General features: G+C 34.5%; 1 protein-coding gene across 2 annotated transcripts in view; it reads right to left on the bottom strand.

Annotated features, from left to right (window-relative positions):
* LOC149794812 (triacylglycerol hydrolase DDHD2-like) overlaps nucleotides 1–24650 on the bottom strand; it is a 96111-nt gene that overhangs the window by 45144 nt on the left and 26317 nt on the right. For both annotated transcript variants that reach the window (XM_089964468.1, XM_089964469.1), the window contains exons 8-12: nucleotides 22143–22284; nucleotides 14141–14243; nucleotides 12868–12973; nucleotides 7626–7756; nucleotides 2924–3052 (exon numbers count right to left, since the gene is read on the bottom strand). In XM_089964468.1, coding sequence (XP_089820594.1) covers nucleotides 2924–3052; nucleotides 7626–7756; nucleotides 12868–12973; nucleotides 14141–14243; nucleotides 22143–22284 — 611 coding nt within the window. The remainder of the gene's footprint in view (nucleotides 1–2923; nucleotides 3053–7625; nucleotides 7757–12867; nucleotides 12974–14140; nucleotides 14244–22142; nucleotides 22285–24650) is intronic.

Below are 24650 nucleotides of genomic sequence, written 5' to 3'. Positions count from 1 at the left end.
TATAAAAACAAACCAAAATCATAAATCGCAATAATTTAAAAGGTGGTTTTGTTTCTTATTCAAATAAAATGTTCCTACACACTGGGGTGTCATTTATGCAATGCAAATTATTTTCCTTGATTTCTTAAGCAGGTTTTACAAATTTTTGTTGTTGAAATTTCTTTTAAAAAGGATACAAATCAGATAATTTTCTTTTCTTCTTTTCTTTACAGCATACTCATTTTGTATTCCAAAAGCAATCCTAATTTAGGAAAATAGACAGCCCTGGAAAGTTTATTTGAAGAAATATGATATGGCCAAACTGTATCATAGACAGCATTTATGCAAGATCTGAATTTCAATAATATTTTAAGTGTTGAAATATTAAAAATATCTGTGCATGTTGAATATAATTTTAATAATTTATAATATAAATATGAATGAAAATGACAGGTTTACCTCAACAACATGTGGTGACTCGTTCTTCTTTTGTGATCTAAAACACCGTCCCTTGACAAGGAATTCATTTCCATCTCTATAAACTGAAAATAAAAGAGAAACTCAGTTTAATAAACAGATTAACATAATATCCCATACATAAAATGACAAAATGTTATATTGTTTAGACACGATTATTCCCTATTATGTTTACTTGATCTAATGTGTGCAGTTACATACTGGGTGTTAAAATTCATCCATCTACCAACACCACAAAACTAATAATAATTATAATCAATGAACAATGAAGAAGTTCACATAAATAAGGGACCAATTTGTGTGTTTGGGGGCAGGGTGCTCTTTGATAAAATATATATATATATATATATATATATATATATATATATATATATATATATATATATATATATGAATGGATATAAAACAGCTTTGAACAAATAATCCTGCTGTTTTGTGGGTAAATATAAAAATGTCAGGTTGTGTACTTTTGATACATGTTAAAATGCAAGGTATGTACCCAAAACTATTTAAAGCACACCACAAAGTCTCTACTGGTGAGGAAGGGGGCGTGGTTGGTTAAAAGGGCAGTTTGTGTCACTATGCACATTTTGTAAATGTATTATTTTGACCGCGTGTTTTGACCACAGTACTGACTGACAGCTGTACATTTAAATCAGACCTACTCAGAAAAAAAAATTATGCTTTAAATAGTTTCATTTCTATATCGTTAACTTGTGTTTTGTGTGCAGTAGAGAAAAAGTACACTCAAGATAGGACGTAAATCAACTTACCTTTAAGAGAATGGACATATCCCTCACTGTAATACTTGAATCCTTTTGTCATCTGTTCATTCCCTGAACTGCTGGAGACACCCGTGATGAAATTCTCAACGAATGCAAAAGAAATATCTGGCAAACAGCTCAGATCGTTACTCGATGTACAGTAAGACGCCATATTTTTTTCTCAGTCTGCCTACCGTAGCCTCGTTTTCGCGATACATTAATATTCATGAGGATCTCATTAAGAATGGTCTATACCTGTAAATAAATTACCAGCTTCTGATGTATACCTCCCCAACATCAAGTGGGGTATACTGTAAATAAATTACCAGCTTCTGATGTATACCTCCCCAACATCAAGTGGGGTATACCTATAAATAAATTACCAGCTTCTGATGTATACCCCCCCAACATCAAGTGGGGTATACCTGTAAATGAATTACCAGCTTCTGATGTATACCTCCCCAACATCAAGTGGGGTATACCTGTAAATGAATTACCAGCACAATTTTCTTAACTGGGGGGTGGGTTGGGTGGGTTAAGAGAGGCACCAGTGGTTTATCAAGAGGTAATTTTAACTGTATGCCCTGAAAGAAGTCACCAGACCATGTACACTGATCACAGCAAATGGACTGGTAATAATTTATGCTAAAATGACTTTTTAAAGTTTACAACATCATTCATTTCAAGCAGTATGTGAGCCTAAACTGGTTTAATATAAAATAAATTCAGTTTTTTGTTTCTTAGGGATCTATTTTGTGGATTCTGAGGTACCTACATTGAAACTAAATACACAAGGAACAATGATCCATCTGAGCAAACGAAAGGACTCCTTCTCCAATCCAGTAATTGAAAGACATGAAAATGTGTTTTTATGAAACCATACAATATGATATCTACAATAATATAATTATTCAAAACAGATAATCTGACTGAGTTTTACTGCTCTACTGTAAATAATTAATAAAGTCATTTCTAAGCTATTCCCAACGACTGACTTCCAGAACACTGCAGCAAAGCCCAATATTTCCAATAGAAAGAACATCCATTACAATATAAAACAGATACATATACAGTAATGGACTTGCTAACATAAAGAAAATATCACTATGGGAGCAGATAGATAAATGTACAAATAAGGAAGGGAAGAGAGAAGCTAAAGAAAAGGAACAATAAGCAAAACAACACAATAGGATCACTGAAGGAAAAAGGATATCTGCTAATTTTGCATTTTCCCCTCCAAATAAAAAACCCATTGGAATGGCATGTAAGCATGAATCAAGTGAAATGCAAATAAGGGGTAAAAATGATATAAATGATTTGAATGCACCTTGTGTTGACATACATCCCCCACACACACACACACACCAGTCCATGTTAACCGATGTTGTTTGGTTGTGTGGGATTTAATACAATTTTTAAGCACATGATAAGTTATACATGGCACCCAGTATATTGGGTGGAAGAAAAACCTGGAAAAGACCCCATGAAAAACTGCCAACCCAACAGATGCTACTAGCAAGCTTTCTCACTTATTCACATTAGATGAGCCAAGATTTTAACACTAGCATGGACAGAGGTGAGATGTATGAGTGGTCTGTAAAAGTGAGTACCTCAGACCAATTGGCCACCCTGGGCCCTGTTAACTGATGTCCACTGGCTTTCCAACATACATGAAATTATTTAAAAGTAGTTCCTCTACTCACCAAAGCCTCTTTGTCAATTTGTTCAGCTTCAAAAAGTTTAGCCTTGTCTTGAAGCCCCACTTTGGTCAGAAGATCTTTTAGTGACATCTCTGGTTCCTCATCTTCTGCAATATCCTCTGAGGGATTAATCTGTAAAATGGTCGATAATCAAGTATTACACATAGATTACTTGCACATTTGGACTATTTTCAAAGAAAATCATATCAGAAGCTAAAAGCTCTACAGTCTAATAATGAAAGAGTACTGTTAATGGTACTGTTAAGGCAGGGTTCATTTTAACTTTCACTTCTGAATCTGCGACACACAAAAGATGATCAATTGTCCGCTCTAATATGAAAGATTCAGCCACACAGCAATGCCAAAATAATCAAATTTTGCACTTCTCTGTGCCCAACTTGATCCCTGTTATAAGTTCATCTCTTTACTTGTGATGTGCATTATGTAGATGAGCACCTGACCCACAAAGATTAATGGTTCAGCGAGACTGGTTACTTTGCCTTACGTCAGTGAATGATGAATTTAACATAAGATAACCATTCACTCCACATGCAAACAGACAGCTTCACCATAGGTGATTCGAAAACATATTTACTTTTTCATTAAAAATCACACAAAATAGTGGATAAATTTGAAACATTCCAGATGAAACTGTTTCAAAATTCATCCCTCTTTTCACCATGTTTGCCATGAGAACTGAATGAAACAAATTTTTGAAAAAATATTTGACTGGTACTAATACCAGCAGTACACACATTATGGCTTACAATGATCAAAGGAAGAACAGTCAAAGACAAAATTTGTATATCTGATTCTCTCAAAATGGAGACAGCACAATGAAACAGTGATAATTTAAACACACATCAAACACGTACAGTGATTCTCATTTACATATCATTTGATGTTTGCCTTATAAAAGAGAATCAGGTTGCTACTGAAACCCTTAACACATTAGGAGTCAGTAATGACCATAGCATAATAGCATACACAAGAGTAAAAACTTGACAAAAGTTTGATTCAATATACAAATTGGAGAAACTTTCTGACTTCTGTACATTAGACATATTTGCTCTGACTTAGTAGTAAATGATGGATAGCTCCTTGTGCTAAATATGGGAAGACTGCAGATACTATCATAAAAAGATCTGACTAAAATAAAGGAATAACTTTTCACGTTTAAATATTTACATTCAACATCGTGAACTGCAAGAACAACCAGTGTAATCAACAATTGTATATTACTCTAATTCATCTCTACTATCACAAGTTGCCAACCTAAATGTTGGACATATTGTCATAGAACATACTCTATAACAAAAGCTACCAACACATATTTCTTGGTGACAAAATTACCATGACCTTTAACCTTCTGACCATATCTTCAATAGTTCTCTTACATATCTTATATACAAGCCCACGAAGTGACAAAGTATAGAACTAAAGTATCATGCAAAAACGACTTTTCTTCTTCCAGAGTTACCTTGACCTCAGACCTTTTGACCAACAAATCAAAATGCTTCTTATGAAAAGTGTAGACCATCCACTGAAGTGTGTGTGTCAAAAACCTGTAATTTTTCAGCGCCAGTAATCTTGACTGTTATCCTTTTGACTCCAAAATGAATATGCATTTTCTGCTGTACAAATTGCCAAAAGGTTCTTTCAACCAAAAATAACTCAGAAGCCATGAGCACTAACCTCTTAATGCTGAGCACCAAGCAAGGCAGCTGCAAGTACCATTTTTATAAGTCTTTGGCATGACTTGGACGGGATTCGAACCCATAACCTCCCACTTCCGAGGATACACCTAGAATTAACTTTTTGGATTACTTGAACTGGTAGTAACGAAGACGCCTATTGATTACGGAGTCAAAAGGTTAACAAGCAAGACCAAAAAAGTTTCACCCACGTATGTAGAACTAAGATTATTATGTGGAAACCACATTTTTCTTTTTTTTTCTTGTCAGTAACCTTAACATTTGACCTTTTGACCCTAAAATCAATAACCTTCTTCCTTGGGCTAAACTTTAGTCATCCAAAAAGTATGGCTGAAGAATGACATGTAAAACTGTTATTGTGTGGAAATTGTTTTTTTATTCTGTAACCTATATTTTTGACCTTTAAACTAAAAAATCAATAGTGTTCTCCCTTACATCAAGTGCATGCCATCCACATAGTTAAGTAACTGTAAATGATGAACATTTTAAGATACTGTGCGAAAACTGTTTTCCTTCTTTCTGTCAGTGACCTTGATCACTGAGCTTTTTAGCCCAAAATCAATAGTGTAGTAACTGTAGATGGTGGACAACTAAATTTATTGTTCAGAAACCAAACTGGTAACAGAGAGATGGACACAGTCATAACATAACACTCTCCACATTAGATAAACCATAATGCAAATTTTCTAAGAGTTTGACCATGATCCCAACATGAAAGGGATGAACGAGCGTATCTCATATTGCATTAACTTTGTAAGCACATCACAGATTGCATTAACTTAGTAAACACATAACAGATTGCATTAACTTAGTATCATAATGATTCATTCATGTATGAAAAAGAGCCATCAAGGGTTTAGGAAATTTAAGTGAATTAACTTCAACCAAAACCTTAGCACAAACTTTGCATGACTGTGAACATGACTCTAAGGTTAAAGGGGCAAGTGAGCATGTGGGCGAATGTACAGTCTTAGCTTTGTATGACTCATCCCAAGTCTTATGAAAATCCATAATGGAATTTAGAAAATGAACCAAACCCGAAATTCTATGACTGTGATTTAAGGGGCAAGTGTGCATGTTGCTGCATAAATTGCTCTAGTTTTGTACTGACTGATGCCAAATATGATGAGACTCTATCAAGGGGTTTAGGAAATATAAGCAAATAAAACACTACAACCAAAACAATCCAAATGTTTCTGTGACTATGACTTGGACTCTACGGGTAAATGGCTAGCATGCATGATGTAGAATTAATTATTTTAGCTTCCTAATGAATCAAGCCCAATTTGATAATGCATATGCTGGGGGGGGGAGTAGAAAAGTGACTGCTATGTCCTACTTCCCTCTAACAAAACAATAAAACCTTCAATAGAGAATGTTATTTGTATACAATTTATTGAAATATCACAAAAAATTGTTCACAATGTTCCATATCACATGCACTGGCAGGATCCACACCACTAAAACTATACAAACACCTTATTAATGTGGGCCATATGTGAAGATGGATAAACTTTATTTGTCAAAACTTTATGCTATAATGATTTTTATCAAATATGGATAAATTCAGTTTAAATGTTTTTTGGGGAAAAAGATGTTTCAAGACATTCTGTTTTTAACAGTGGTGGCCATATTTAAGCTGGGCCAGCACCAACTGTACAAATTTTAAATTACAGTAAAGTCAGAGTTACTGACCTTTATAGATCTTCTTAACTCTCAATAAAGATGATAAATACCAATGTGTTCAAATACTCTGAGTAACACCTCTTTTTTTGAGCCAGAGCATGAGCCAATTTGCACTATTAAACTTTGCACCATAACAACAAAAACTTAAGTCAACTAAATACTTGCATAGTGAAATATTCTGCGACAAACCCCCTGATAAGACTCCAGCCACTGATATTATCCTTATCAAATAAAAGTTTGTTGGAAACAGCAATGAAAGAAACACAATTACTTTGAAGATTAACATAACTCTAACTGGTTCATGTTGAGTTTATTTCTTGCTTTGTCCTGTACTTGATAATAATTTAATAAATTGTAGACTAACAGACAAAAAAGAAACAAATGCTTATAAACAATCTTATTGATTTTAATCAACTAATCACAATCTAATCTTTCTAAAACATGTTCTTAGACTATCTGTCATTTTATACTAGCACCAAACATATTCCAAATAGTCTCTTTCACACAGGCACAACAAAATTTCTGTCTCTATCTCACACACTTGCAAACACACAACACACATGACACAACCACTAATTCAGTCTCATTAATCTAATGTATTGCATTCCCTCCATGCTAGTTATATTTACTTTTAAACAATATTTTCAAAATAAATGATTCACTAAAAAAGGAATGATAAAATAAATTATGTCTGTGTGTGTATGTGTGTGATTCGGATTTTTAACATAGCTTTAACAATATTTCAGTCATATCGCTACAATGTCTGCAGTGTGGCAGTTTACAGTGATGTCAAGCACTGGGGCATCATGCCACAGACATGTAGCATGATGTCCCACCCAGTCATATTATCCTGACACCAGGCCGACCAGTCCTAACACTAACCTCTTAATGCTGAGCGCAAAGAGAGGCAGCTGTTAGTACCATTTTTATAAGTCTGTGGTATGAGTTGGCTGGGGATAAAACCCACGACTTATCGCATCTGAGACCGACGCTCTAACCACAAGGGCACAGGAGCAGTAATAAATTATGTCTGAATATCTAACAAGTGCAAGATTAAAATATATACATTGCTATTATACATTCTTCATAAACAGGCAAAGTTATTTCCTTTACTCTCACTCCCATTGAGTCTCTCACTTCTCCCTATTTTGCTTGGAGTGAGAAGTGAATTTTCCATTGAGGCACTAAGAGGATCAATGGTTCGGTTTTAAAAGTCTTTGATATATGGATCTCAGCTAAGATTGGAAAGACCTCAATGTCATTTTGCTTGTGTAATATAAACCTAGTGCGTTCCAAATGCTTACCTCTGTGATTTCAGGTGTTGGTTCTCTGGATCCTGGCTGACCATTGCTTACAAACTCTGATGAGTCTATTGCAGTGACTGACTCAGTGTCTTCCTTTTGATGTTGTAGTAAATCAAACAGTATACAGGAACCTGAAATGAACATTTCAAGTTTGTTACTGACCTGATATGTGAATTTACAGGGTCAGTGTAATTCATATCAGGCAAGGCCTAATACTATGAATATATACATCACTACAATACTGCATATGCCTTTTTATTGCTGAAATCTACTGCATTTTGAAAAATAAAATATTAACACTTTTGGAAAGACACCACACCATCTACCCAAGTATTTATACCTATTCTATTCTCACTGTATAGAAAACTAGTGGGAACCTGTGTATTGAGGACCTGAAATGCTATAGCACAATGACAGAGCAATGATGCATGGCTGAGAAATCAAATTAACACATGTACACAACAAGCTAATTGATTGTTGTAATCTGGGGAGTTTCATGTCAGATGTGAGATGTTTTATGATGTGCTATAAGTAATAAAGGGATGTAAGGTGGTACATGATGACTTTAAAATCTCTGAATAAAAACCAGCCTACTTTGATGGATGTGAGATAAAAAAGGATAGACTGACCCATAAATTATTTTGGCAAATACAATCAAGTATTTTTTAATTTATTTTGTATTAATTGTGATTGCCTTGTTCATGCTGTTTGATAAATAAAACCCACCTACTAAAAAATATACGACTCAGGAATACACCTAATTCCGATTCAGGAACTTCCTCCTCATGGCAGACTTTGTTTGGAGGAGTACTGCAGAGCATTCAGCAGGCTTTAAAAAAAAACAGCCATAGGAAAACTGAAGTTTAACGTTCTTGGCAGCCTGGGCATGGTTGTTTGTCATTGCCCTATTCTAATACTAATAAAGAGAGGACATTCTCCATACTTTGCAACTAAATTCAAGGGGAAATCTGGTTCAGAAAACCACTGAGAGACTGTTAGGTGTGAAACTTAATAATCACAGTAAATGTCACCAGTGGTCATCAGTCAGTCATCTTGTGAAAGAAACTTAAAATACTTTTTGATTTTCCCCCAAAAAATCTTTGCAGTTAACTATGAGATACTCAACTCTTCCTTTTTCATTTAATTGACAAATACTCACATTAATTAATTATTACTGTAATATTATCCATGAGATACTGATTCATCTTCAAAAATTGTGTTTTATAAGATATATATCATGTAAAAAACTACACTTGTTTTCTTTGCAGTCAACTTACAACACATACCATTTATGTCGATTAACAAATCTACTGGTTTTGAAGCCAACTTAGTTAGCAAAATTTGTAAATCTACTGGTCTGATGTCCTGGTTCTGTCACATATATGTCAATATATCCCATTTATCCAGAGGAGTCTATTACACAAAAATCATCTCATAAATATGACTATCAGAACTACAAATTTTTACCAATGACAGAGTTCAATGTTTGACACTTTTACTTTATTTACCATGTTCTAATCAGGCTTAATTAATACAAAGTAACTGTAACCAGGGATGACTCTGATACATCAGGCTTAATTAATACAAAGTAACTGTAACCAGGGATGACTCTGATACATCAGGCTTAATTAATACAAAGTAACTGTAACCAGGGATGACTCTGATACATCAGGCTTAATTAATACAAAGTAACTGTAACCAGGGATGACTCTGCTACATTAATTGGGACCAGTGACCTGTCTTAATTTCCACTGGCAAGCATTGTAATTCTTCTTCTGAAATATCCAACTGAATTTAATAAATCTTGCTTGCTAAATCTTTCCCCTCATTCTAGTCATACCTGTAACATATGCTATCGGATTTGAGTTTCATTTTTATCCTTTTCCTAAATGGAAGTCATCTTGATCATACAAAAGTTTTGCATTGGTTTAAAGTGCATTGAAACATAATAAGTATTTCAATTTTCTAAATTTCTAAAACAGGGGTCTCAAACTCAAATCACCCTGAGGGCTGCATGAGGGCATTTTTGATGGCACAAGGGCCTCACTACCTATGTTATGTCTCATGACACCTTGTGACGCTAGTCATTTTGTGGGCCACAGGATACAGCTTGGTGAGCTGCATGCAGCCTGCAAGAAATGTGTTTGAGCCCCCTGCTCTAACGTATATGCACTGTCAAAGAGCTGGCAAGCAAATACTAATGTTCCTTCAGTTCTTTTATGACAGCTATAAACTCCTTTCTTAATTCTGAACAATGTTTTGCAATAGCTGTTTATACAATGGACAATAAATACTGGTATTGTTGTTGGGTTTAACATCATTTTTCAGCACAAGATAGGCTATACATGGTGGCCAGTATAAATGGTGGAGGAAGAACCCAGGAAGACTCCAGAAAGAACCACCGACCCACGAGAAGCTACTAGCAAGCTTTCTCAAACTGGCTGAACCTGAGACTCAAACCCACGCAGACAGAGGTGAAATGGCAATGATCTGTAACAGTGAGCACTTTAGACCACTCGGCCACTTGAGGCCCCTCGATAAATACTGGTAATGACCAATAATTATAGGTTACTGCATTTGTATGGGAAAATATGAACGAGTTTTGGAATGGAATACTGCAAGACCTTGGGAGTACAGTATATCCTTCCGACAAAACGAGTTCATATTTTCCCATACAAAGGCAGTAACCTTTTTATTATATGCTCATTTTTTTTATTCTACCTAAAGTTTAATTATATAAACAAAATACACTTTTAGACTACAAGAAACAACATAAATGAATGAATGCTGTATTCCAAACTAAATACACAAGTGCAGATTTGTCATTACACAATGACATCATTATTAATGCGCATATAACTCCACCCAGATAAATTTGAACTTAGTCGCGCGCTCGACATAACTTTCGAAAGAAAATGGCGTGTCTAGTTAAAATTGAAATTTGCAGTGATATTGTGAATGAATGCGCATTGCAACAACTTTTCCATTTGATCTGGAATGAATATATTTTGGTATTTTGTTTCGATTCGACGTAAGTTTGTGTTTTTGACTAGATTCATCTGTGCAAATTATACATGAAATACATCGGATTTAAGTGGCGCTGGAGAAGAGTGTTTACATCTGCAAAAGTGTTTCTGTCATTGAATGTTTGAAATCATAATGTGGGAAAAATATGAAGTCTTTCAATTGCAATTATCAAAAAGACACTATGGAATTTAATGCTTATTTCATTTTGAGTGCAGTAAGGAGGATGCAATTGCACTTATCATCGAAATTACAGCACAATTTCGAAATGTGTATTCCAGACTGAAAACCTATGACATGGCTCATGTAATTCGGATTTGCAGAATTAAGAAAATACATTTTGAGGAAATTCAGGATGTACAACTGTAAGTATATTTTATTTTGCCATTCTTATCACCAGCTAAAGAAGAGAGTATATGACTTGTCACTTGTATGTTATTTGTAAGGACCTTATCTTCCGTCTGTATCATAATGTAGCTAGCCTAAATCTGTAACATTGTATCAACGTGGAATGTGCCAAAACAGCTAGGTGTTTTTGCAGTCCATGAAACATGTTTTAGTTCATTCAGAAACACTCTTATGCGAGTGTACATGATTTGTGTACAAATCAAAAGTGCTGGCATCTGCGTCCATTGTTTGTTTACAATAGAAAGTAGTTCCTTTATGCACGTGAATGCTATATGTGTATTGTCGCGCGAGTTCAGTATCGGGTAATATCGAACGATTCTGACAATGTAAAGTTAACGGGGAAAAAAATGAGCATATAATAAACAAGTTTTCTTCTTTGAATTACTTACAATGAACACAAGGTCTGAGATTCTTCTGCCAAAGTCAGCTTAGAGTCATGTGGTCTAGTGTGAACTATGAAATTACATTTCTGATAACTTTACTTCAATTCAACAGAATGATTTTTACTTTTCATGAACTTTTTGTAGCGTAAATCATCTGTTAAATGGATGTTGGATCAAGGCAAGTTAACTGTATTTATATCTATAACATGATACTGAATAAAAGTGCTAACATGTGAATAAAACAAAAATCACATTTGACGGGAACTGTGGCCACCAGAAAAAAATCCAGCAGGCAATGTCCTTGATGGAGGGGAAGGGAAGCCTGACAGGCAAATTCCTCCTCAAGACTCGTCTGATAAATCAGAACCCCAAATCTGTGTTGATACTGGCAGATGATTTGTGGGTATCATGTCACCTGTTCATTAAAATAAGCAATTTTGCTCCATGCCAATATTTCCAGAACAGACCTGCATACAATTTAGACAATTACTAGTATTTGGGAAAAACTGTACATTCATGCACTGAGAGTGAATACAAAAACAGACACGTTGAAGTAAAAGCTGAAAATTCCTGAACCTTGTTTGTGCTTGGCATAGATATAATATACCTTTTGTCAATGGAATTATTGTAAACAGAAAGGAAATGGGCCAACTTGCTTCTAAAATCACAAGAATGTTATTTAGTTGATAGCAAATGCTATGAAGAGTTGAAGCAGTCGAAGAGTTACTTTGAAAATATCACCCTCTTTTCCAGCTTTGTCGACAAGGTTTTGTACTCTGACCACCCATGAGTAATCATATAAAGTTTTGCAGATTTATCAGGCAATCAATTCTCAAAATGGATGCAGAGGAAACAAATCATTAAATTTGGGATGCTGAAATTCATAGAAATAACTATTTCAATGAGGAAATTACACGTCATTCGTTTACACTTTCACCAGATCTGCATGCATCATTGGCTTGAGATTTCTGGACAGATCAATCTTTCCTCCATGTACAACATTAATATCACTAGCAGAGATACTGCTAAAAGCTTGTTTTCTCCTAATTGTGGCTTGGAAAATTAAGGGTAAGTTATGGTGTATTCTACAAGATATCATTAACTAGAAGTGAGAGATGCCTATTTAAATGGTCTTACAGCTGCCATTTTCTCAGGCAGACTGGTACACAGCATTTTTAGTCTAAAAGTAACGAAAAAACAGTAAAGGAGGACTACTAGTTACCAGAAATAGTACTTGTGATGGTATGTTTTCTTACCTGAAAAAATATTTACTGCTTAAATCACTATTTTTACAAAGCAAAGATGCTAGAAAAGGAATATAATTAAGTGTATTATTTTCATTTTTAAAAAAAAGAGAACTCTGGTGAAATTGGAGATGTTGGCATTTCTAATAACAAATTCAAAGTAAAAGAAAAATAAGCACCTACCTAGGCTATGCCCTGCGACTGACACTCCACCCAGAAAATTAGGGTTTCTCTCTAGAAACAGCTTGTATATTCTGTTTATTTCATTGCCCACAGTGTCAGCAATACACTGAAAATAAGGGAGAATATCAACTGCCAACAGATATATTCTTATATAAAATGCTGTTCCGTTAAAGTGATTAGCTGATACATAAAAAATAACACCTTTAACTATAATTTACTTCGAACACTTTATCTGAAAATCTACTAATACATTATCAATAATGCCACCATTTTCCTTATCGTTATTGTTACAATAAAAATATAACTAGTATTACCTGTTTTGCCCCACCCCACCCCAATTAACCATCTTGGTTACATCGGTAAGTGTTAGGCTTGAGCCAGAGACTAAAGTTAGCTGCATTCATGTATTTTTTTTCTTCACATCCAGTAAATAGTTATAAAACTGGAGATCTTCATAGTTCCCATGTAACAGCCTATGGGCTCTGTCTTTAGGTATGTAAAACTAAACCAAGGAACTAATACTGGTTGCATATACAATTCATATTTTTATATTTTTGTATATATGGTTATAGGCTTGTGATCTCAATAGTTTCCAACTGGGGCCAAGTTCCTGGGATAAGGATTGATACAAAAGCCAACGTTGGATGCTTATTTAAATTTACCTTTCATATCTAAAATATTGCATCCATAAAAATCAATTCACCACACAATATTTCAGTCAAATTATACATCAGCAGTAATTCCACTTTTTGAAGTAATAACCTTTTGACCCCATCACATGGATCTCAAGGGGCTGGAGTTGGAAACAAATTTTGTGTTGAAACACATTTTCCATCACTGACGAGGTTTTGTAAATGTTTGTTAAAATAGCATGATGAATGGACAGATGGATGGACAGAGACAATTACAATATCCAGATGCTTTTGAAAATGCATGTGGATAATTAGGTTTCTGACAAAATATGATTTAAATGAGAATCTGATTTGTTGGGTTTACTTATTGAAATTTTAAAATCAATATGTTTGCACTATGAATGACTTTACACTATCATGAACTTTTTTTAACCTTGGCCAACTCTCTGCATTAATGAAATAAATGTTTCTACCACCATCCCTCTATTAACAGTTTACAAACAAATGTTACAAATTAAAACCAGATGTTACAAATTACAACCAAATGTTACAAATTACAAACAAATGTTACAAATTACAAGTAAATGTTACAAATTACAAACAAATGTTACAAATATGAGGTACAGTAAGACAAATATTACCTGGCAGTATGTGGGACTTGTAAAGAATAAAATGTCAACCAGTGTATCGTTTATGAAGTGGCGCAGCTTTGGTGTGCTTTTAAGGGTAATGGCTTTAAGTCGCCTGAAAATGCAAATGACATCTATTTATACAAATATGCAAGTAACTATTTACCATTCTACTTTTTATAAAATCTACAAAAATGAAAGACTCTTTAAGATTTTTTGATTATACCTAAATCTGTGAGATAGCTTTTTACAGATGAAAAATTACCTTTCACAAGCACTTTGCAGGACGTCTTGCCATGCCAAAGCACCTTGCTTTAGTGTACTTAAAAGGTCAAAATGACCATGTCCATCATAACTGTACTGAAATGTCATTGCAAAGGTATCCATTTATCATTGCAACACTATATCATGTTAATAGAATAGTAAACTTTACCACTGCAACAGTACTTTTAACACTGGATTTGTTACAATGGTATTGATATCCATTTGCAGAGGTTTTCATATACATTGGCAATAAATATCCACCTATTGTTGAAATAATATCCAAATACTATTGTGACAGTAAATTTTGTTGCAGTGGTATATTTTATTACTGCAATAGTATATTTTATTGTTGTTATTGTTTCTGCTTACAATAAATCCACTGAAAAAAGTGCTTGTATTTCTTTGCAAAGACAAATCTTAGGAATCTTCAGCTTTTTACTTGTGTTGCTGTAATTACCGTCAGTGCGCGAATGTATAGTGTACTATCAATAGAAAAGCAGCTGCCAGCGTGCCAGGGAAAATTTATCACAAGCAAATAAAAGTGCTACATTGCTGGTCCTGAAGAAGTCTTTGCCTGTCAAGCCAACCCCAACCTCCATCATGGGACTTTGTCTCCTGGAACCACCCATAATGGAAAAAATTTCAAATGTAAAATAAATTGTTGCAACAACAAAATATACCATCACACCAGAATCTAAATATCACTGCAAGGGTAGGTGAATAGTGTTGCAACTGTAACAATATACTGTTGCAATAAAATAAAACTACAACTGTAATAACAGCAGCATTAAAAATACCATTGCAATAACAAAATTTACCATTGCATCAACAAATTTTAGCTCTGCAACAATAAATGGATAGAACTGCAATGATATCTGGATACCATTGCAAAGATACCAGTAGTTTTGACCTATACCACACAACATACCTTGCTTAGGTGATTTACAATATTTTAACATGAAACTTAATAACTAAATCTTACCACTGTTGTGTTAATGCCACCACACCCACCAACCAAAGTGCCTGTAAAAACAGCAATATCTAGATCAGGCATTGGAAACTCCTACAGGGTTTGTCAGATAAGTGATTTTTAAAGCAACACTCTATGGCATAAATAAACAGATTAAACCAGGTCACAGGCTGGCTCCAGCTTGTTTGCTGTATTCTGCCCACCTCTGATCTAGACCATCCCATTCCAACTTAACTGAGACCAATGAAATGTTGTCTGTACATGGCCAACAATGAATAATTTGCTTCATAAAGTGCTATAACCTGCTACAAAGTCATCATCAGATCCTCTCCACCGACCTCCCCTCTGCCCAAAATGTCTTTTCTGCCTTTTTTATCTGCTTTTTCTTTTAAAAGTAAGCAATTACAACCAATTATCAATTCTCCAATATTTATGGATGTTTTTATGCCAGTTTCAAAACACTCAGAGTCAGCTTCTACCTGTTGCACAAACAAATGAAAAGGTAGTCACAGCCAACTTGTTATTTTAGGAGCTAATGAAACCATATTAGAAAAAAAATTTATGTTTCTTCAAAAATACTTACCTGATCATATCTTAGCAGAACTAGTACCTCACAAATCCAGCCCGCCTTGGCTAAAATGTTTCGCTAAAAGTTATCTGCCTACCTAGGTGACAGAGTGATCTCCCCTTGATAAATGAAATGACACCAAATCCCATGAATACTTCAGTTCCTACTGGAGTCAAAAGAATTACTCTCTCTATGGGTGTAACTGGGAGGAAGCTGAGATGGTGTATGTGTATTATGGTCGGGTAACAGGGTTGATAAAGAATTCTGAATGATAAATTCAAAGACTTTTCCCAAACTTTCAAAGATCACAAACAGATTTCCAAGACCTATTTTCACTAACATTTTGTATAAAATTTATGTTATATGAGGAAACAATGAAAGCAAAATACTACAATGTTGTTTAATGATGAAATGAAACTGAAAGGGTCATCAAAAGAAAGAAAAGAGGAAAACTCAACTGCATCTGAATCTAACAACCTTGGACAATTTTATTTGTGATTATGGAAAGAAATTAAAATGTTTGGGTTTATTTCAATTTTCAAAGACTTTTAAAGACCTCAGGGTACTTTGCTCGATTTTCCCAAACTTTCAAGGCCTTGAAAATGCTACCTCATTTTCCCCAAACTGTCAAAGACCTTCAAAGACCATATGAACCTTGGGTAAGAATTTTTGATGAAATATCATATCACTAGAAAAAAATTGGTTACTTCAAATATGTTACTTGATCATAATACCTTAGAAGAACAGGTAAGAAGCAAGTGGAAATACATCCCTTTACCCTGCAGAGACTATCTCCTGTCCCCTAAGGAATGAGACAGTTTCTAGACAACCCAACTAGAGTATAGACTCCACATTAGGGAGCAACTTCGAAAGGTTAAATTTTCCCTCCTGCAAATCCAGCACAAAGTTGTGAAACTGTGTCTTTATGAAGCTGTCAAACAACCTGGAAAGGTAACATGTTGCAACACTGCTATAGGTCTCACCAGATCGAGGTGAGCCTTTTGATATGAAGAAAGAAAAAACCTGGAGAACTGTACTCTGAGTCCCACAGCATCAATAATGGCAGAGTACATTTTTGCTCTAATGCAATGTTTGTGGAGACTGCCTAAACTTCAAAAGTTGACATGCAAAGCAAATTCATTTGGTCTGGGGTTAGTGATATGCAAAATGGAAAGGCCCACTTTATTTAGAACAAAAGTTGCTGCTCTGTTAATAACACAAGCAATTCTGGCCTTCGATTAGTAGGTTGACCAATTTTTCCACTTGTTGGGAAATGCCTACGAGGCCAAACCCTTCACTGAAGATGTGGAGACAATGTTATGAACTAGCTCTGATGTGGTGTAAAACACATTCTTGTCCACTTTTATAAAAACTGGAACAGACATGTGAACAGCTGCTAAATTATTATCTTGAGTCGGGTCGTCAGTATTGAAGGAGTCAGTGTGTGTTTGGTACCATGATGAGAATGTCACTGGTACATGGCTTTCAGAAAAGAAAATTTTAGCCTTCCCCAGATCACTAACTCTTCCAAAAGACAGTCATTAATCTCCCTGATCTTCGCTGACCAGGGAAGCAGTTTGAAGTTGGAAGTATGAAATCTCTACCTCACTGTTGATATCTACTCAAGCCATGAACCTATAGCCAGGCATGCCATTAGAGGGCATTCTGAAACAAATAACAACTCTCTTTGACAGCAGCCTTAAAGCTTAACTCTTCCACAGCATGGTTGGATCTGAATACAGCTGTTGTTCAGGAGTATCTTCACACTCACTGTGTGTTGTGCCCTGTTCTGGTTCTACTTCCATATCTGAATAAACTATCCCATATTGCACAGATGATTTAATGTCATCATATCTATACAAGCCACAGTAACTTCTCTGTCATTAAGCTGTGAGGATATGGTAAACTGGCTCCACTGGATCCATATGTTCTACCAGTATGGATGGCTGGTTCACAGGGATTATGGTCAGTGCAGTTACCAGCTGTGTGGAAGGTGGTCTGGTTGGTGCTAGTACAGGCCATGTAATTTTCAAGGCTGAAATGAATTTAAGAGAGAGAGAGAGAGATATAATGCAACGTGCATAAAAAAATATTTTGTATTATAAACACTGCATGTTATTTTCAAGGATATAATTTGTGATCCAACAGTGGACAAATGCATAAAACAAATGCAAAAACATGATGCAATGAAACATAATTTTCAAGAGTTTTTACAAGTCTTCCAGCTCAAAACCCTCAAACAATTCACATTCTTCATCACTAGAAAGACTTTCCAATGGAGCTGCATTGTCACTCCTTATGTAGTGGTCCTCTCTACCATTTATTACATTTGAAAGGTCAGTAACTTTGAAGCTACTGATTATCATGTCCTTTTCTTCTTAATAATTCTTCACTGGCTTAAAAAATCTAGTCAATCATCTGCTGCTTTTTTCAGTTGCTTCCTCACCAGCTTCCCTGGTTGCAATATTTTTGGAAGCCTGGTCCTTCATGTACGTTGATCTTTTTTTTCCCTCAGCAGTCCCTTGAAGGGCTTATTTAGATATACATCCAGTGTCTGTAGTTTACTTGTACATCCACCAGGGATTACTGCCATTGCTGTTCTGGACTTTTTCATGGATTTTTTTACTCCATCAGTCAAATGGCCACGGAATGAATCCAACACTAGGAGAGAAGGTGCGTGCTTTGTGTGTACTTCCCAAACTTCATCAATATAATCCAACATTAGGTGTTCATCAATCCATGTTTTTGTTGAACTTTCACTATATCTCCCTTTGAGATTTTTATATTTTTTAAGTTTCCTTTTCCCCTGAAAGATTATCATGGGTGGCAACAAGTCACCAGATGCCAGGCATGTCAATATACAAGTTAAATGGCATTTGTCACTGCTGGTACCTCTAATACGCACCTCTCTCATTCTGACTTTATCATTTATCTTCCCTGGAAACTAGTCGAAATACACTGGCATTTCGTCTATATTTCCAATTAAATGTTCATCAAATTCCTCATCCTCCTGCAGCCTTCTTATATATCTTGTAAAGCAGTCTATTTTTTCCTCTAGGTCTAGAGGAAGTTTTTGAGATATTGAAGTTCTACATCTCAGTGCAAATCCATTTCGCTTGAAAAATCCATCAACCCATCCTCTTGCACCCTGAAACTTTAGATTTTCCTCCTGAATAACTGCAGAAGCATAATCTTGCAACATATCAGTTGTTACAGGCATGTAATGGTCCCACATACAGAGTAACCAGGATAAAATTTCCTGCTCCTTCTCATGCGAATACGTCAAGGGTTGGCAGGTACCTGGGATAGATCCTTTCTTTGTCCTTTGAATATTTTTCAAAAAATCCATTTTCATCCAGCTTGATAAAGTACTTGGTGTAAGGTGGTACTTTGCAGCTATGGACCTAATTCCACATAGTTCTGCCTCCTCAACAATTCTTATTTTATCATTGATGTTTCTTTTCTTATACTTTCCTCTTACTGGTGACTTTGCAGTACCAGGAAACTGACTTATATCCCTCATATCTTTGCTGTAGTCCAGCTGTCTACTGTCGGCTCAGAAATTTTTTCCGCAACAATGGGCACCTTTTCAATAGTGTCTTTTGGTATGATGGCATTATCTGCTGCATCAATATTTGGTTTGTGCAGTTCAGCATCATCTTTTACATTGGTGATCTCGGTAACTGAAGTAACAGACAGGTGATGGGCTTCACCTTTGTCTTTTCTGTGCTGTCCAGATCCAATTGTCTGCCTTCTGTTTAGTGGTTCAGTGCATTTAGGTTGTTGTGGGATAAAAATCTCTCCCTTTGGCAGGGGTTTGAAGAAACTTAATAATGAAGACATGCCCAAGCACAAGATATTAACTATATATAAATCAAACTCATGGAGTCAATGACCTTTGCATTTATGATTAAAACTAACTGGGTTTTTATAGTTTTTACTGCATTACTATATTGAGACAATAAGATTAATTGCCCAATGGTCTGTGGTCTTCGCGTCTATATGTACTGAGATATTATTTTACTGGATAAATAAACTCAAATGGCTTCTGAACTAATTTTCAAATGCATGTGTTTATTTGTTACACCGACTCACGTAATCAAGAGTGCTCATCAACAACAGTGTCCAGCTGTTAATGAATAGCGGTATATATTGTAATGACAACAACAGAACAAAAACATCAATCATTATATTTTCTTGCCGATACAAAAGACAAAGAAGGGCAATAAAATGAATGTGAATAGATTCTCAGTTAACAAAACAGTTGCCTTTCCAAGTAAGCTGAGCAAAAGGCTTTCTAAACACTTATAATTGGTGAAAATTTCTTTAGTTTTTTCTTCTCTTTTTCATTATTAGATGCCTCAGATACATATTTACGCGAAGATAACAGATAATTTGGGTTTGTGTTTCATTGAGGAAACAAATATTTATATTTCTCATATGGGATTATACCAAATATACTCAGCAAAGAATAAATTAGTTGTTTTGCATATCTAAGTGATAATCACCATTTTTTTTCTGACGCTGTTTGAAATGTGATGCAAATAAAAACATAAAAATATGTAGTGAAATACAATAATAAAAGAAAGAAATTATCAATGACCTACATGCATGATTATAAATGATATTGTTATTTTACGTGAATATCCCATTTCACTATTCGATGCCTCAGTTAAGAACATGCCCAAAGTTAGTCGCTACTCATAATTTGCTTAGCAAAACAATACCCTGGTCATTTGATGTACCTAAATTGAACTTTGGTATATTTTTGAATCCGTCTGAAATGAGAACCTGTCTTCAATTTTAACAAAACTAAAACAATGATTTTATCTCTTATTCTTAGGTGTAAAATTTATAGGGCCGTAGTTTTTTTAATCACATTGGCAAAAGTAAATCTTCAAAGTAGATCATTTTATGTACAAAAAAATAATAGGAAGACCGAAAAAATATTAATTGTTGTGAACGAGAAAATGATAGAATTATTATTTTTATGGCTTGATGGAGTATGAAAAATTAATTGGTATGAAAAATAACATGGAATACTGTATATGCAATTGTAGGATGGACAGATCTATGCTTAATATCATAGAAATATTGAATTTTTTAAATATGAAGCCGCCGGCCTTGCAAAACAGAAAAATCTTTTGGTAAGATCCATGGATTGAGATGACTGGACTGGCTGGTTCATTGGCTTGGCAGGTTGGATGATCATGGACAGATCTGGACACTGACAGGATAGTATAGGATGGATCAGTTACAAACCCCATGCACCCTGATTTACAGACAGGCCAAGCTTGTACATGCAGGAAGTGGGACTTAAGCCACTGGATTGACCAAGAATGGGAGTATAATTCCCCACTGTGTCATAATTAATTGTAGGAATTTTTTAAAAATTGACATCATTGTCACCCTCTTTCTTTGCCTTGGCTGACTTGTGCAAAACCATACTCCATACACTCTTGGATCAAATGATGTATACATTGCATGGTAGAGACAAATTAAAATTTGTACCCACAATGCAGGACTTGAGCATGTCTTCCTTGGTACTGAACTTGTTGCAATTATCACACTTCATCGACAGTTTCACTCAAACAACAAAATAAAATAAAACACAACAAAAAAATGTATAAATTAACAATGCAGTGTTTTAATAAGGTGCTAAACATTACTCATTACTAAATGGGTGAGCGAGCAATGGGCAATGTGCACAAATAAGTGAATCACAACATGCCTCAACAATTGTGTGTTGTACCATGCAGCCTGAATAGTCCAACAAAATGAAAAAGTCACAAAAATATTTTAAAAATTTAAAAAATATTCAACCTGTTCAGAAATGATTAATATACAATATAATTCAAACTCCTGGATGGACGGTTAAAATTCACATCACTATTGGCACGGACTGATGGGAATTTTTTTATATGATGTAAGACGGTGAAGCTTAGAAACTAACAAAACCTAGCAGCAGCAAGGGGGTGTAATGAGCAAGACTTACTTCCCTTTGTCTATATGTTACATATGGCAATGGGGAAATTTTTGTTTTTAGTATGGCTGGATTTAGGAGGTAACAGACTTATATAATCACAATGTACATTAAAGTAAGACTATTCACTTATGGGCAATTTAAAGCCTTCATTCAATTAAATAAAGATAAGTAACAAAGGAAGGAATAAGATAACCACTTAGATCAAACAGTCATGAAAATATCTTACATATCAATGCCTGTGGCATCCCCATGTAAAGCTTTGTGCCAGTGAACTGGTAAGAACTCTACACGACCAATCCGTCTCTCATCCTTGTAACGACCAAAGTGGGATCTGAGAAGGTTCATGGATATTGATCGAAAATCATCAACTTAAAAAGAAAAAGATATTTATTACAACATTACTAAGTATACAACTGAAGAAAAAGAGAAACTCAAATATAAAGGTTAGGTTTAAAGGCCACTTACCTCAAGGGCACACTCTTACAAACACCACAGCTAATTGAAGACACACATCATTTCCCACAAAATTCTGCAGTCTTTGATGTACAATGAAAGGTCTGAGTATTCTTAGACATATGCAACATTAACAAATGCATAAGAGTCTGAATTTGAAAACCAGTAGCAGTAGTTGTTTAATTACATATCCATTTAATCTTACATGCTTAATTAGCTGTTTGATAAAGTTGTTCAATCTTATTTCCATATCACATACCCATATCGGAGCTACATAATGTCTTCTTGATATACACATCTTTGAATACAGTGAATCAAACTTTAATAAATCGCAATTCATTTTGAATTTCATTCATACAGTAAAGCCACCAATATTTAGCATCAAAATGGGAGTATGTAATACTTACAAAACCACATGGGAAAGAACTCTTTTGATTGGTCTGACAACCTCAATTTATTCCTACACCATATCACTTACTCCTTCTTATTTCTCAGAACCAAACACATATGCAGTTTTGTGTATTATCATACTTTGAATAAAACAACATATATACGAAAAATAGATAAACTGGTTGCACTTTATAACAAGCACTGATATATGAATATTCTTCTATACGTATTATCTCAAGGTAATATACCATATATATTTACTTATAAGTCACGTCCAACTGTAAACAGGACAATGATCTGCTGTCATATAATATGCTGGCAGGTCAGGATCAATATTGTCTGTTCTACTGATTACTCCAAACAAACTGCACAGACCTCGATTTGCTGGCACTTTATGTGATGACAAATCTGGGTCTGTGCATTTTGGATGGGACACAGATGCAAGAATATATATGGGACATATTTAGTATCTTGTATCTTAGGACTGTTTCACCACTGTACTTTGATGCAATATATTCCAATGAGAAACTTTCCTTTAAAACATGAAAATCTAATGATAAAATTCAAAAACAATGATTAACAAGAGTTATGTCATGTTTCAAGGACTTTTGTGTAAAGAATCAACTTTCACTGTTTTCCTCAGCATCTTGTCTCAAGTGTAACAGAAATCTTCACTGACTGTTGGATGATCTAATAATTCCTACATCATCTGTATTTCATTTCTACAGCATTTCTACATCATCTGTATTTCATTTCTACAGCATTTCTTTATCATGACACCTAAATATTACAGGATGTGATGCTTTTACCTGGTGAAAGTTAATGCCTTTCTCACACATTATTAAATTTTCATTTTCATGAATAAAAAATTAAAATAAAACAAAATCTAAAAATGCAGATGCATCCTAAACAATACTTCCTTATACATTTAAACACAAATTGACTTTGATTTTATGACCATGAGCTTATTTATCCAATTTATACCAATGTGTCCAGAAAAAGTCTTAAAATTAAGGTTATTTTTCTTTATGATTTTACTTTGTGTATTAGAAAGAAATAAAATGTTTTGTATTAGCTGAACAGATGCCGAAGCCTCAATTTGTTACAGGTTTCTAAAAGCACTTAGTTCATTAATTTTGCAATTTTTATGAATACACTTGTATCAAAATAGACTCTTCCAACATGTATCCACATCATTTGTGTGCATGTGTGGATTTTTAATGATTTCACCCAGCATACATTAATCTCTCTCCCCTATCTAATGTTCATTTAAGGACATAGTTACTTCAAAAGGCTGCTACAAAAGGGTAGTTTATTTAATTTGTTCAATTACTGTTCATTTAAAGACAATGCGATAAAAGCTGATTCTACGAATATCAGAACGAGAGTGCAATTCAAACTCAATATACTATTCAAACCTACTCAATATACAATTCAAATCTGATCAATATACAATTCAAACCTACTCAATATATAATTCAAACCTACTCAATATACAATTCAAACCTACTCAATATACAATTCAAACCTACTCAATATACAATTCAAATCTACTCAATATACAATTCAAACCTACTCAATATACTATTCAAACCTACTCAATATACTATTCAAACCTACTCAATATACAATTCAAACCTATTCAATATACTATTCAAACCTACTCAATATACTATTCAAACCTACTCAATATACAATTAAAACCTACTCAATATACAATTCAAACCTACTCAATGCACAATTTAAACCAACTCAATATACAATTCAAACCTACTCAATACACAATTTAAACCAACTCAATATATAATTCAAACCTACTCAATATACCATGCAAACCAATTCAATATATATTGAAACCTACTCAATATACTATTCAAACCTACTCAATATA

Source organism: Sinohyriopsis cumingii, chromosome 7, assembly GCF_028554795.1.
Source record: "Sinohyriopsis cumingii isolate HCF-2022 chromosome 7, ASM2855479v2, whole genome shotgun sequence".
Classification (NCBI taxonomy): Eukaryota; Metazoa; Mollusca; class Bivalvia; order Unionida; family Unionidae; genus Sinohyriopsis; species Sinohyriopsis cumingii.
This window is presented reverse-complemented; position numbering and strand designations above follow the sequence as displayed.